The sequence below is a fragment of the Lissotriton vulgaris genome, chromosome 2_2 (assembly GCF_964263255.1).
Source record: "Lissotriton vulgaris chromosome 2_2, aLisVul1.2, whole genome shotgun sequence".
Lineage (NCBI taxonomy): Eukaryota > Metazoa > Chordata > Amphibia > Caudata > Salamandridae > Lissotriton > Lissotriton vulgaris.
In genome coordinates this window covers 282467765-282483581 of record NC_141688.1, presented here as the reverse complement: position 1 = coordinate 282483581, position 15817 = coordinate 282467765, and the positions used below count along the sequence as shown (strand labels likewise).

General features: G+C 48.6%; 1 protein-coding gene across 1 annotated transcript in view; it reads right to left on the bottom strand.

Moving 5' to 3' along the window:
• Positions 1-15817, bottom strand: part of API5 (apoptosis inhibitor 5) — a 130467-nt gene that overhangs the window by 48504 nt on the left and 66146 nt on the right. The window contains exon 11 of the mRNA XM_086959607.1: positions 3512-3568. Coding sequence (XP_086815733.1) covers positions 3512-3568 — 57 coding nt within the window. The remainder of the gene's footprint in view (positions 1-3511; positions 3569-15817) is intronic.

Here is a 15817-nt window from a genome sequence, read left to right as displayed (position 1 = left end):
TTCTAGGCACCGCATAGTAGCCAAGAAACTGGTGTGGGAGCACACTGCTTCACCTCCCAGCAGAGTCGCCCCTAGGCATCATGGTAGATGCAGTTCAGTTCGCCAAGCGAGTACACTTGGAAAGTCTCTAGAGTGTTTCACCAGGTGGGTGCAGATTAGTGCTGGCCATCTCTGGACACGTGTTTCTGGATTATTATCCGTCATCAGCAGAGATTAGGCAAAATTATTTGGGGTTGCTGAGCAGGCTGCCGTATTCTTGATCGCAGTATCTCTCCAGGCGCGCAGGTGCCTCTCCACGAGCTCGTCAGCTCAAAGCGGCTCGAGTTCCAAAGTCAGCAGTTCTGGGTGTAATGCCACACTATCTTAAAATATTGCAGGGCATCGTGTTTGTTTAGGAGTGGCCAAGTTTCGTCATTTATTTTTCTCTCAATTTAAGTAAAGCCTCACGTCCTCTACAGGTTTCTCCTGCCGGTTTCCTTCTGGGCACAGCATAGTAGCCATTTCAAAAGGCTACGCCCCTTTCATTATTTCTGCAAGGCGGCTTCTGCTGGAGGCCCTTGCACCCTGTTGTACCAGTAAGTATATGTCCATATGCGCGCCGACCTAGAGCCTGCCATTGCATGTTTAAGGTTCTCTGTGAAATTTTTTTGTTTTGGTTTTGATATGCTTTATCTCGTGCCTGCATAATTTCAGTGAAAGTGTGGTGCTTTTAAATATGTAATAGCTTTGCTGGCATTGCTTCAGCATTGGTTAAGTACCTGCTGACTGGCCGCACTGAAAGGTACGCTAGTTGTGGATTCAGTGCATTTGGACTCTAATAACCATATTTCTTCAGGAAACATACATATCATCGTACTGGAGTCTCTTTTATCCCTTGCAACATTTGGCAACGTGCAATTTTAAGTTTGTTGGATCTTTGCAACCGCCGTACTGGATTGTCTTTTACCCTGTGCAACATACCCTGTCAAGTTCTCCCCTGTGGCACACCAAAGTACCCCCTACCCTGACACACCGCCTTCCTTGCCACCCACAACAAGAATGACCTCCGCCTCGCAGGTCACTTTTATGTTGTGCCTTCACAATCCCAGTTTTGTGGATCTGAAAGTGTGTGTCACGGTCTCAAAGCCCCCGCCCCCTCCCCCGCCCCCTCCCCTCCTCTGCCCTTCTCCATGTGCTGCCACTCCCACAAAATCAGATGTTGATGCTTACTATGCTAAACAAATCGAGGAGGAATAAATCTCCACTAAGGAACTTTTCCAGGTGGTAACCAAATTGTCTGTACTCACAGAAAAAAATGTGAATAGTCCTAAGCCTTTTGTAATTCAATAGCCCAGCATTTTCAAAACAAAGTTGAGCAAATCTAGGTCACTTTTAACAACAGTATCAGATCGGATACACATGCTTCGGTAAATTTGCGATCCCCCTGTGCTCTAGTATTCACGGAATTTAGAACAGTAACCAACGATGAGATGGAGTAGTTTCTGTCCGGTAACTCCAGTTCTGTAGTAGGGGTACCTCTGTTATAGTCATAACCTAGTGAATAATCTATGAGCAATATCCAACAATGAACCACCCCCACGGCATAGCAGATGACAGTACATTGTTCATTTTTAATGAATCCTTAGCATCACAAGTACATATGAGTGGTACATCATAAACACTAGTAAAAGAGCTAGTTTCAAGTTCAGGCGAACAAAGTCCAAGCAAAGGCCCACAGATAGTTAATAAATATATTACAGGTCAAAATGGCTAAGTAGATAAACAGTTAGCGGGGCCCAAAAATCTTTGTGACGCGAGGTCTCAGGTTGCTCTTCCGCATATGCCTCTAACTGGTCTCTACAATAAAGTAAATCTCGGATCCATTTTTTTACAGCAGGAGTGGTTTTTGCCCCACCCCCCCCCCCCGCAACATAGCGCTACAGCCCTCTTAGCCAACAAGGTTGAGACCGTGACTAGGCTCGGTTGCAGGGCTTCAGGCTCCCCACACATCCTGAAGAAGTGGAGAAGTGTGGCTCACTGGTTAGAGGAGGCAGACCCTGAAGCAGAGGTCAAACCCGGGACCAGGGTTCAATTCCCGACGCGGCAGGGTCTGAGCCCAAAATGTCCACGGACTCTATAATTCTCGCTTCGGTGCTTACTCGAATCACGGGTTCACACTCTAACTCTGGGCAATAGCTTGCTTAATCTCCACTACGGCTCCCCGCGGCGGGTTGCCTGGCTTTCACCTTGGGGATGCCCAGTAGGGGTTATCTCACAGGGAAAAGCCAGGACGGGTTCCCAAAGCAAGCGCCTTGAGACTTTTCGGTGAAAAGGCGCTATATAAGAACATTTGACATCCTAGGAGGCAGACTTCCGGAGCACAGTGCCCAGGTTCCAGCACAACGTCAGTAAGCACACTCACCACCCTGGGCCAAAATGCATATACACCTGCACACCGCCATGCCAGATGAAGAAAATCGGCATCAGCCTGCCCAGATCCCATGCAGACCAAACTTAACCTCCTTAGGTTAAATGCACAGATTACCTTTTCCCGCCACATTGACTACCAGCAGCACATTAGTACAGCTTTGCTCAGTCCCCCACCCACCCATCATATGAACTGGAGCAATCTATCACACACCAGTAGATGTCCCCCTGCTCTCTCAAACCCAACAAATGGTGGGCAATTCCTACATGTCGAACGCTTAACACCCTTACAGACAACCAAGCACAGAGCTCTCCGCCTCCCTCTCCCAGCCCAATGAGATCTCCCTCTACCCCCTCCTTTTACCCCCTCCTATCTTGCTTTGAGAGAATATAGTCTACCAACAGATTATGTCTGGCAGGACTGTGTTCATCTATATGTACCGCTATTACCTTGGCAATCGTAGAGATGGATTGGTCTCCAGTGTGAGGCCCCAACTTTGGAATGGCAGCAACTCATGATCTAATTTTTTTTATATCAGTGAACTTTTTTTTACAAGATCCATCTCACTGTCTATGCAGCGTGCCCTGTACATCTCAGGACCTTTCCACAATCATTCCGGCTGATAGATTTTCAACGTGACCCCTATCTTCCCCAGAGAACTCAAATATTTAAGTAACAGAGGGTAGCAATAAGTATGTACACATTTGCCACACACAATTATCACATCAAACAGCCTATGAATTACTTAAAGGCTAGCCACATGAGAATCACACTGCTATCCCTTTCACTGAATGGTGTAACATTCACACCAACATCTGCACCAGTTTTGGCGGTCACAAATACAGATTATTACTTATTGTTTTGTTCAGATTGTGTCATGTGGCACCTGGATGTCTTAACAGGGTTCTATCGAGGAGCCCTATGAAGTCCCCATTCCAACTGTGAAATGACTTGAAAAATGATTTGCTGGAAAGAGATATTTCAAGAATGAACATGGACCATAATTTGCTCCCCATCACATATATGACAACTACCAATTGTCTGCAATGAGACATTAATAAAAAAGTACTAGCACAACTGAAAACTCAAAACCAAATAGCTGACCTTAATGAGGACATTGATGTTATTAGTGATCTTCAGGGCCACTACTTTGATTTTGTTCTGTGGAGAAAAGAAAGAAAGTGTCACTAACAAACATGGCTACTGACTTTGTACCCTCATTGTGGCACTAATACTTAATTGCTCTTTAAAAAGGTACCAGTGTAAAAGTAGTTTCCTAGCATATGCATATCGATTAAAAGACCATGTGCATTACTTACTGAATATAAAAACATAGAAATAATTTCACATGTTCATTATTACAAGAAATAACATCGCAATTGGTTTGGAATAACTAAAGACTTAGGCATGGCTCAAGATCACGTTATCCTGAAGCTTGCAATGCAATCCACCAAGGTAGATTTTCAACTTGCTTGGTATTTGTGTTTAGGTTCTATTGATAAAATCGTTGTATCGTAATATATCACTAATTTATGTTTTTCATGACACCTGGGGAGGGGCGGCCACTTGAATCTTCAGAAAAACAAACTACAATTCTTTGGTTTAAGTGAGCTACACCATTCGTCTTCCATGTGCGCCCACTGTCATTTCACATGCTGTGCATGAACTGTATGTAAAGCAGTGCAGCTATACTCACTATGATGGTGCTGTGGATGAACAAGTTACTTACCTTCGATAACGATATAGGTTAGTTATAGATTCCTTACCTAAGAATTACCCCCAGGCGTCAGACTGGATACAGTAAGTTTTTTCGTCAGCAGTACCCCTGCGCATCGGAAGGTGGCGTTGGACAACTCCACATTCGTCGTCGGGATGTCGTCGCAGTAGCGACATAGACGCTGTGTTGACGTCAGTTCTGTACACTTCTTTCCACGCCAGAAATGCAGTGCTATGCAAGACACTGATTACAGGTGCTCAAAACTAAGGTAATGAAAGAATGTCCTTAACCTTAGAAATCATTTCACAGAACAGGGAGGATGGGTGGAGCGTTGAGGAATCTATAACTAACCTACGTTCTTTACAGATCTATTGTTACAGAAGAAACAGTTATAGATTCCTTACCTTAGACTAGATACTCCAGCAATACCAACTCCGGAGGTGGGTCTTCAAATAAGTACACATCAAAGTCCTGGAGAACAGAAAGGCCAAAAAAGCCATCTCTCCAGACTTGGCGGTCTAGGCAGTAGTGTTTGGTGAACGTGTGCAACGATGCCCACGTAGCTGCCTGACAGATGTCATTTAGGGGGACTCCTAGTCCTAAAACAGTGGTAGCTGCCGTCACCCTGGTGGAATGGACGAGCCTTCCCACTGGAGGCTCATTCTTTGCTAAAGAATAGCAGGCTTTGATGCAGTTATGTAGTGGCTCAAAGTTCTAACCCATAAGATGCGTTAGAACCAAGTAAAACTCCCACTGGGGCATTACAAAGGGAACAGGAGGATAAAGAGGAGTAATGCCCTCTTTATCCTCTTATCTCCTTCAAAAGAGCGACATTCCCGGAAAGCTGGAAGCACGCCTGTAGGAGAGTAGGGTCTGCTATCCTATGGTCACCCCAATTTTTGCTTTTTGCTTCACTGGTTTTCGACTTACTAAGGCTGTGGGCCTGCTAATCAGACCCCCAGCCTGCTGTTCTCTCTAAATTTGTAATACATGTACTATAGGTACATACCACAATTGGAAAATGGACTCCTTGTCAGCCCCTGTACCATGCACTATAGGTGCCCAGGGCATAGGGGCCACCAAGGCCTACCAGGGGCTGAAGCATAGCTTTTGCCACCCCTGGCTGGTTCTTAAATTGACACAACTGGCTGATCACTCAGCTGGGGCAAGTGGGTGTAATCACCCCTTGCTTAGATATAGTATACCTATATCTAAACCTATATCTGGACACATATAAACCTATGAGCCACTCCTATGGAAGGCCTTATCAATCCTGGAGGCAGAGTGCGTGGTTTTATGTGAGATGAGGCTCTGGCATGAGCTGAGCCTTTCTGCAGCTGTCGGGAACAACTCCCTAAGCTGATACGGGATAATGCCATACCATATACTCTTAAGCGCCTTATAATCCTCGCGGTTATATAGCAACTTTGGTTTGGCTTTATCAAAACATGTCGTGTAAGGTGTCATACGAATTGGAATACTACCCCCTCGCCAGTTCTGGCGACGGGGGTAGCATTCCACCCTTCTAGAGGGAGAAGACATGTTACTTTACTGAAACGCGGATGATTTAAAATGAGCCTCAGATCCACAAAATGGATGCCTCTGACACAGACAGGGGTCTGGCCTCCTGCTGCTGACCGAAACTCAGCAAATGGTGGCCTGGACAAAGGGTTTCCTGTCGCAAGGCGGTGTCAAACCACCCCAGACAGGAGCTAGTGGATTGTAGCAGGGAGGTTTCAAAGAACTAGACACCGCCTGGGGAGCACAAGGCTGTCCCTTGCATAATCCGGCCAAACCGGTTCTAGGGCACACCAGCCCCAGTCCCAGCGCGGCCTGGATCAAAGGAAAGGGGTGTACCAACCCCTTCCTGGGTCCCACCCATAGGAGGGGACCTAGCAGGATGTCCAGGCCACCAGATTCGAATAAGAGTGGGAGCAGTGCCAATGCAACTCAGATCATCCTGAAGAAACATAAGAAACGAATTCTGGACCCTTCGACATCCTACTCAACGTAGAAGACGAAGAATCTCCCTTGTGGTCAAGGAGTGACCACCCTCTGCAAACAGGCACCATCCAGCCCTCGACTCTTGCTTTGTTGCAGTTCCCGCCGGAACTCGAGCGACAGAGATAGACAAGATAAAGCTTGCCTGCCTTCCCCCAGCCTGATCCACAGTCCCTGCAGAGCTGAGACCCGTGGAGGCGACCGGAAGCGTGGGGCACGCCATCTTGAAAAGGCCAAGAGACGCTGACCGTGCAGCCCACGAGTGACCCTCGAAGCTGTACACCGGGGTTTGAGAAGCCCCAACCCTGAGCTACACTTGCACCAAAGCTACCCTCTCCACACTCGACGAGTGCTGCGTGGGGCCCTTCTGCTTGTGCTGGCTCGACGCGTTGGCCCGGTCACTTGCCAGCTGGCTTGTGGCCCCTGTGCCAACGAAAACTTGAATACAACTTGCTTTTCTGGTTGCTCCAGATCTGCACCAGCTCCTGTGAAAAGTCAAGTCAAGTCAAGTCATAGAATTTATATAGCGCACTACATACCCAGAGGGTTTCAAGGCGCTTAGGAAGGGGAGGAGGATTACTTGTCAAATATCCACGTTTTAAGTTGCTTTCTGAATGCTAGGTGGTTCTGGGTAAGGCGAAGGTAGGCGGGGAGTGAGTTCCATGTTTTAGCAGCCAGGTATGAAAAGGATCTGCCTCCCATGGTGGTCTTGTTGATGCGAGGTACAGTGGCGAGGGCTTGGCTGGAAGAACGTAGTTGGCGGGAGGGGGTGTAGAAGGACAGTCGTGAGTTGAGGCATTCTGGTCCGATGTCGTAGAGTGATTTGTGTGCGTGGGTAAGCAGTCGGAAAGTGATCCTCTTATTGACGGGTAGCCAGTGGAGGTCTTTAAGGTGACCAGAGATGTGTTCGTTCCGTGGGATGTCTAATATGAGCCTGGCTGAGGCGTTTTGGATTCGTTGGAGTTTCTTCTGGAGTTTTGCGGTAGTACCTGCGTAGAGGGTGTTTCCGTAGTCCAGTCGGCTCGTGACCAGAGCGTGGGTGACTGTTTTCCTTGTTTCGGAGGGGATCCAGCGAAATGTTTTTCTGAGCATGCGAAGAATGTTGAAGCAGGAAGAGGATAGGGCGCTGACTTGTCTGTACATTGAGAGTGAAGAATCCAGGATGACGCCTAGGTTCCGTGCGTGGTCTGTCGGGATGGGTGCTTTTCCGAGGGCTTCCGGCCACCAGGAGTCGTCCCATGCAGAGGGGGATGTGCCTAAGATGAGGACTTCTGTTTTGTCTGAGTTCAGTTTCAGACGGCTTTGTTTCATCCAGTCGGCAACTTCTTTCATTCCTTCGTGTAGGTTAGTTTTGGCGGTGCTGGGGTCATTGGTGAGAGAAAGGATCAGTTGAGTGTCATCCGCGTAAGAGATGATGTTGAGGTTGTGTTGGCGTGCGATGGCCGCGAGGGGGCTCATGTATACGTTGAAGAGGGTGGGACTGAGTGAGGATCCTTGTGGTACGCCGCAGATGACTTCAGAGGCCTCGGACTTGAATGGTGGAAGGCGGACTCTCTGGGTTCTTCCGGTGAGGAACGAGGTGATCCATTCAAGTGCTTTTCCTTGGATTCCGATGTTATTGAGGCGTTGTAAAAGGGTGCTGTGGCAGACTGTGTCGAATGCTGCAGAGAGGTCAAGGAGGATGAGGGCGACTGTCTCCATTGTCCAGTAGAGTTCGAATGTCGTCTGTTGCTGCGATGAGGGCGGTCTCAGTGCTGTGTTTTGCTCGGAAGCCGGACTGTGAGGAGTCGAGGGATTTGTTGGCTTCGAGGGGTCCGCTGTGGGTTTTTTCAGAAGGGCGGTGAGTTCAGCGTGTTTCCAGTCTTCCGGGAAGGTGGCGGAGTTGAAGGAGCAGTTGATGACGTCTCGGAGGTGCGGTGCTATGACGGAGTCTGCTTTGTTGAATATGTGGTGAGGACATGGGTCTGTGGGGGATCCTGAGTGGATGGAATTCATCAGGCGGATGGTGTCCTCAGTGGAGATTGGGTTCCAGTCGTTAAGGGTGTTCACGGGGGGAAGATGATCAGCAAATGGTAGGGTGGGTTGGTTTCCGGGTTGGTTGTCAAAGCTGTTGTGGATGTCTGCAATCTTGTTGTGGAAAAATGAGGCTAGGGAGTCGCAGAGGGTTTGAGAGGGGGTGATGTCGTTGGAGTTGGCCGAGGGGTTGGAAAATTCCTTGACGATGTTGAAAAGTTCCTTGCTGTTGTGGGCGTTGTTGTCAAGTCGATCCTTGAATGCTGTTTTCTTGGCTTTTCGGATTAGTTGGTGGTGAGTGCGGGTGGCGTTTTTGAAGGCGTCCTTGGTGCTAGTGGTTGGGTCTTTTTTCCAGGCCTTTTCAAGGGAGCGGCAGAGTTTCTTAGACTTCTTGAGATCATCGTTGAACCATGAGGCCTTCTTGCTGCCAGGTTTGTTTTGACGTTTTTTCAGTGGTGCTAAGGTGTCAGCGGTGTTGGATAACCATAGGGTGAGGTTGGCGGCGGCTTCGTTAGCGTTAGAAGAGAGGGCTGGGGTGTTTCGAAGGAGCGATTCGGAGATTTGGTCCGTGGTGATTTTGTTCCAGTTTCTTTGCAGGGTAGGTTGGAGGTGGATGCTGGCTTTTGGTTTGTTGTAGGTGAAGTGAACGCAGCTGTGGTCAGTCCAGAGGAGGTCCGTGGTGTGGCTGAAGGAGACATGGTTGCTGGATGTGAAGATGGGGTCGAGTGTGTGACCTGCGATGTGGGTGGGGGAAGTGACTAGTTGTTTAAGTCCGAGGTTGGCGAGGTTGTCCACGAGGGTGGCGGTGTTGCGGTCGTTGATCTTTTCAAGGTGAAAGTTGAGGTCTCCCAGAAGGATGTAGTCTTTGGAGGGGAGCGCGTGAGGAGTGATGAAGTCCGTGATGTCTTCACTGAATTTTGCGCGGGGTCCTGGTGGTCTGTAGAGGAGGGTGCCTCTGAGTGTGGTTTTGGGGTCGATGTGGATCTGGAAGTGAAGGTGTTCGGAGTTAGCGAGGTTGGCGTCAGAGCTGGTTGAGATGCGGATTGATTTCTTATGGACGATAGCGATTCCTCCTCCTGTGTGGCTGGTACGGTCTTTGCGAGTGATCTTATAGTCTTCCGGGATGGCAATGGTGATGTCTGGTGCGGAGGAAGCATTCATCCATGTTTCCGTAAGGAAGAAGATGTCCGGAGAGATGGTGTCTAGTAGATTCCATAGGTCAATGGTGTGTCTGTGGACCGATCGGGTGTTGAGAAGGATGCATTGTAGGTGGTTGGGGTCGGGAATCTGTGTTGTGGTCGTAGCGGAGGTGTTGTCGGTGCCGATGAATTTGCAGGAGTAGCAGGAGAAAGGTCCATGGGTGTGTCCAGGAGCGGCTTGGACGCAGTTGGGGGAGCGGCCGGGGTTAAGGGCTAGGAGGGTGGCGGCATCGTAGGTAATGCGGGAGGGCTGGGCAGCGCGAGGGGCAGGGGGACTGGCGCTGGGCGCGGTCCAGGCGTAGACGGGCGTAGACGGGCGTAGACGGGCGTAGACGGGCGTAGACGGGCTTACCTTTGGCGCACCTTCGGCGTGTACGTAGCGCGTGGACGCTGCGCGTGGGACCATCTGACATTAATGGACAGTGGAGGGGGCGGAGCGTGGGAGGGTCAGCAGGGAGGCGGTAGCGGGGAGGCGGGGCAGGGGTCAACACGACCACAAGATGGTGGGTGGGTGTAATATCGAAACCTAGGGAAGCACAGAGCCAAATAAATACACGCACAGCTGAAGGAGCAACAGCGCGTCCCCTCTGAGCCTCAGGGTGAGAGAGCAAACCAGGCTGCAAGTGGAGCGCGAATTAAAGCCACAGAATACAAAGGCGAAAATAGCACTCACAGCAAATACAGCTCGCTAAAAGTCTAATGGGGGTAAATGCACAATGCGCTTAACTGCAGAGATAGTTACAATACCAAATGTCAATTGCGGTATGCAGGAGCGATTGGTAGCAGCTGTGGGCAATCACGGGCTGGCGCCAGGCAGCTTGAGGGAGCAACCGGTATGGAAGGGTTCCAGGCGGTCACAGAGGTGCTGGGTAGGAGGAAAGCCCTCTATTCGTGTGTGGGAGGGGCAGCAGGGAGGCGGTAGCGGGGAGGCGGGGCAGGGGTCAACACGACCACAAGATGGTGGGTGGGTGTAATATCGAAACCCAGGGAAGCACAGAGCCAAATAAATACACGCACAGCTGAAGGAGCAACAGCGCGTCCCCTCTGAGCCTCAGGGTGAGAGAGCAAACCAGGCTGCAAGTGGAGCGCGAATTAAAGCCACAGAATACAAAGGCGAAAATAGCACTCACAGCAAATACAGCTCGCTAAAAGTCAAATGGGGGTAAATGCACAATGCGCTTAACTGCAGAGATAGTTACAATACCAAATGTCAATTGCGGTATGCAGGAGCGATTGGTAGCAGCTGTGGGCAATCACGGGCTGGCGCCAGGCAGCTTGAGGGAGCAACCGGTATGGAAGGGTTCCAGGCGGTCACAGAGGTGCTGGGTAGGAGGAGCCCCCACTCTGACCCTCCTGGTCTGAGTGAGAAGCAATCTCTCGGTTCCGCGTGGATTGCTTTTGCCAAGTGCTGTTTGCTGCAATCTTGAAGCCGACGGTGCTGACGGCGAGAGCCTGCGTGGGACAGATCGTGACCTGCTGCTGGACGTCGCAGATGCCCCAGAGCCCACGTGACAGCGGAGAGAAGCCTCTCGACAACCATCTGATTGCACCCGACATTGCCGGGTTCCGTCCTGCTTCCACCCTGGTCACTGCTGAGTGACCCAGACTCTGTCCCCTCTGCTTTCAGATTCATCTAGACTTCGATCCGCCCTTGGATCACACCGGACACTTCTGCTTCCCATCGCCTGCAGCTTCTCCAGCTCCAAGCACCAAGAACCTGCGTGTCAAAACCAGACGCCACTTCGACCCCGTGCACCCACTTCCTGTGGGTGAGGTAACATTGCAACGCCGGTGTCCCTAAACTGGTACACACCTCTAGGGTCTGTGTCTTAAGTTTTGTTCCTCTAGGTTCAGCGGAAGTATCTTTAAACTAACTTTGTGTAACTTTTACGCACCATTATCATTGTATTGGTGCAAGCCGCACTTTACGTGCTGCACCCGAGTCCTGCGGGCTTAACCCGACTTCCGCATTGCTAGTCCTGACTGCTCCCAGCGATTCTCTAGGCCCTAGGCCTAACCACTGTTCGATTGGTATCTCTTTTACCATTTTTTTAGTATATGGTTTGAGTGGCCACCCGCCCTCATCCATAATTGTGCAACTTTGTATGTTATACTGTGCTTTTGATTTAACGCTTGTGCCCCTTTGCTCATAAAGAGTACTGGGGATTAATTTAGAAATAAACACATATATTTTTATAACATATAATTGTGTGGTGTCCTTTCATTTGGTATTACAGGATTGTATGTGGTAAAACAGCTCGCTTAACACGACCTCTTAAGTTAAGCCTTTAAGGCTGCTAAGTCCATGCTACCCCGAGGATAGCTTGTCTACAAGGTTGACTTACAACCAGACACCATAAGGGATTGTTTGGACTGATACAAGGTGGTTCCAGAATTGGAAACACCACATATCAGGCCAACTTCTCACAACGCCGAAATAAACGCCCTCCTCAAGAAGCCCACGGCGGATCCCCAAGGACCTCAAGAACTTCAGGCCCATCTCCCTGCTCCCGTTCCCGGCAAAGGTCATTGAGAAAATCGTCAACAGGCAATTGGCCCGCCACCAGGAAGACAACATCTTGGACCCGTCCCAGTCCGTATTCAGACGAAACCACAGCACTAAGACAGCCCTCATCGCCTCAACAGACGACATCAGGGACCAATTAGACAGCAGTCGAAACATCAGCCCTCATCCTCCTGCGGCCGCCTTCGACACGGTCTGCCATTGCACTCTAAAGACACGCCTCCTAGAAGCCGGAATCCAAGAGAAGGCCCTTTACTGGACCAAGTCCTTCCTCTCCAGCAGAACCCAGAAAGTCTGCCTCCCACCCTTCCGATCCGAAGCCACCGACATCATCTGCGGTGTCCCTCAGGGCTCATCCCTCAGCCCGACACTGTTCAACATCTACATGGCCCCCCCTCGCACAAGTGGCCCGCCAGCACGACCTCAACATCATCTCCTAAGTCGACGATACCCAGCTCATCCTCTAACTTTAACCTCTGCCAAACCTTTGGAGACCATTGGACTCTATACACACTGTACCTCACTTTGGTGCAGTGAATATAGAGGCAGTTTCTTACACCCTGGATACCGGATTAGCAGGAGCCCAGGGCACACTCAGTAAAAGCACATCACTAAGCACATTAGCAGTTCAGCAAAAGGTGGGGCTACCATGCAGAAAGAGGGCACTTTCTCACAGCATCCGACTAGGCCAGAATGACAAGGTATAGCAGATCAAAGACCAAGAGCCCTGCAGTCAACTAGCTAACCTGGAGTTTGAGAATTTGAATGGTGGAAAACCAACTCCAGATTAGGAATGGTCTTTGCTGGCGTTTGGACGCTTTGTGGCCTAGCTCAAAGTGGAAGTTTTCCCTAGGATGCAGAACTCTATTTTGTCAAAGTTTAGTTCTAGGTAGTTCAAAGTTAACCAGATGATGGCTAATGTTCAACAAAACTGAAAGTAGGCTGGCAGTAACACCACTCCAACCAAACAATTGAGTGCCTTCATCATTAGCAGAAGAGAAAGCGGAGGCAAACATAAGAGATGAGAGGATTGAAGTAAATCATGAACATAAAGGCAAAAATGGAGTCGAGAATACTACAGGAAAATTTGCAAAATATGACAAAACAGAGGAAAATGCTCAAGTGTAGCCACCATGATTAGAATAAAGCTAGGCGATGACAAAATCCCTCACGCCTACAATGGAAGAAGGTTGCCGGTATTTGTAATGTGTCCTTTAGAGGTTGTTTAAAGCAACCATCAGAACAGTCTCCATTCAGTGCCTAAGGATGTAGCAATGCTGTGCAGATTCCAAGATGTGTTGTTATCTTCCAGAAACAGAGAAAGTTCACAATTGGCTGAACATTACTTTATTTTCAAAGGGAATAGGAGAAAACATATAGGCAAATAATGGCCCATGGACTAGGCTTCTAGTTCAAAAATGGTAGGTTGTCTTTGAGTCTGTATAGACCACTGAACACCAGAGAGATATTTCGTTTATCAGTAAGCATAAGAGTGATGGTCTCCTATGCCATACTAATAACTAATAGTTTTCATGAAACAGCGATCTGAACAGAGTCAGATTTGATAGACACCAGATTCCTGTCCACAACAGTAGAGGACATAAGAAAAAACAAACATTCAGATTTCTACAAAAATGGGGAAGGTTAATGAGAACAGAAGGAAAGAAGTGTCTAGGGATGCCAGAGAACAAAAACATTTTTTTCAATTTTGACAAAGCCTGAAGAACAACTGAAGCTCAGTAGAGTGGAGAGGATGTTGGAATTTGCCATGAGGGGCTGAAAGGTCCTTAACAATGCTGAAGAAAACTTTCAACACGTTTTGAGGACAAACAATACAAGTGACTAATTCTTCAGCCAATGGTACAGAAACAACCTTCTCAGCCACCATCTAGGTAATCAAGTTAAGGCCAAACGTTGGCATTAAATAGGTACTAATAAGGAAGTGATTAAAGAAACTGACTTTTTTGCAGCCATGCCCAGAGGTTCTGAAGCCTAAGTGTTTTAATGGAAGCCTAGGAGAAGGGGGCCGAAAGACCAAACCCCTTCAAGTTAACACAATACTTATTCTGACTGGGGCACCACATGTAATATAAAGTCAGTCTCGTCATAGTGCACAGAGTGATCAGAATGGTTTTGTGTACACTGCAAACTGCTTCAGAAGCTAGTTAATAAAGTGGTATCTTGATGTAAAGGAAGAGAGAAAAACAAGCATTGGAAATGCTATAGGTCTCGCATTAGAAAAGTTGGAGCTATTGGTTTTGACAATTTTTTTATGTGTTGGTCTTGAAAATAGCAAAATTAATAGCTTTGTCATTTACAATGCCAATACTTTTAACTTTTTCAAATGTGACACCTATAGCATTTGTAATGCCACATGTTTTGTATGTACGCGACTTAAATGTATTCATATAACAAATACAAATGGCTTTTAATTTTTTTAAATAATTAATACTTAAATATAAGTTCTTGTAATTTATAATAGCTTAAACTATTGTAAATAATTTTTGTGAAGAATATGTTCAGTGTATTTTATTGTGACGAAAATGCAGCCACGTCAAAACATGCAAACAAATCCCCTAAAAAAACAAGGATGGAGGGGAAACAGTGGCATAAGGGTAAAGTACGGATGAAAAAGAACATATAAAAAAACGAGACAAAGAGACAGGAAGTGCAGGTTGGTGGAAGAAAGCGGAATGAGGTGGAATAGAGGCTAGGCATCTGTGCGCGTCATTTCCATGTGGAGCTGTCCCTGGTACGCAAGGGTAAGTCACACTCATGCCACAGTAAATTAGGCACAACTACATCAGGGTGTCCTTGTTTATCAGCGCATCCCTGTTACTGGCCAGGCACAGACGGAAAGGGATGAAAGGAGTACCATTAGGACGATCGGCTGGCATCAGCTCTCTCCAGGGAAAGACGAAGTCGAGTAATAGTCAAGAGGCCGGATTACTTACAGCAGGCAGCCGCAGGCAGGAGGGAGTAGGGAAACGGGTGCAGCAGGGAGAGTGGGAGAAGGAGCAGGGGGACAGAGAGGGAAAGAGCAGGAGAGCTGCACATGGGAGGGAAGGTAGAGCAGGGATGAGCAAGCAGGGACAGGGGAGAGCTAGATAGGGGGGTTAGAAAGGGACGGGGGCAGGGAGAGCAAGTAAGGACAAGAAAGAGCAAGCAAAGATGGGAAGGCATACGGAGGCGGGAGAGCAAGTCGAGGCATTGAAGAACACAAACCAGTGAACTGTAAGGGCAGGGATTCCAAGTAGGGACAGGGAGTGCAAAACGGACAGGTGGGGGTGGGTGGAAAGCGGGGACGTGCACACGGCAACAGTGAAGCAAGCAGGAGAGAGAAACTAGGAAGAGACAGAGGAGGGTCATCGAAAGCAAGGAACGACAGGAGGACCAGAGAAAGCAAACGACAGGACAGAGAATCAGGGACAGGGCAAGGCATCTGGGGAAAGCAAGCAGGGATAAAGGGTCGTCAGAGAAGGGGGGGAAGCAAGCAAGAGCAGGGCAACGAATCTGGGGCAAGCAGGGGCAGGTGAAACAAGCAGGGTCATAGAAAGTCACCCAAAAAGGGGACATATTAGGTTTACAGAAATCAAGCAAGTGCGGCGGAGGGTCAGAGAAAGAAACAGTGACAGGGCTAACAATTAGAGGCTGGGCAAGGAATCGGGGGCAAGCAGGAACAGAGGAGAGGCAAAGAAAGCAAAAAGGGAAAAAGAAGAGTGCTGTTTAGAAGGGTTCTGTGGCCTTCCCCGCTCTCCAGAGGTTGAGGAGGGGAACATAGAAAGTTTAAAATCTATTGTATATAGTACCCAGTGCACTGAAAATAAATCGCTGCTGGTGCGCCGCGCTCAAACATGAAGCGCGGTTCCAGTGTACATAAACGTTATGTGCGCAGTGCAATGCGTGGGGCCTCTGATGACGCGTTGTAGCAATTTTTGAGTGAGGTGCGATAAGCC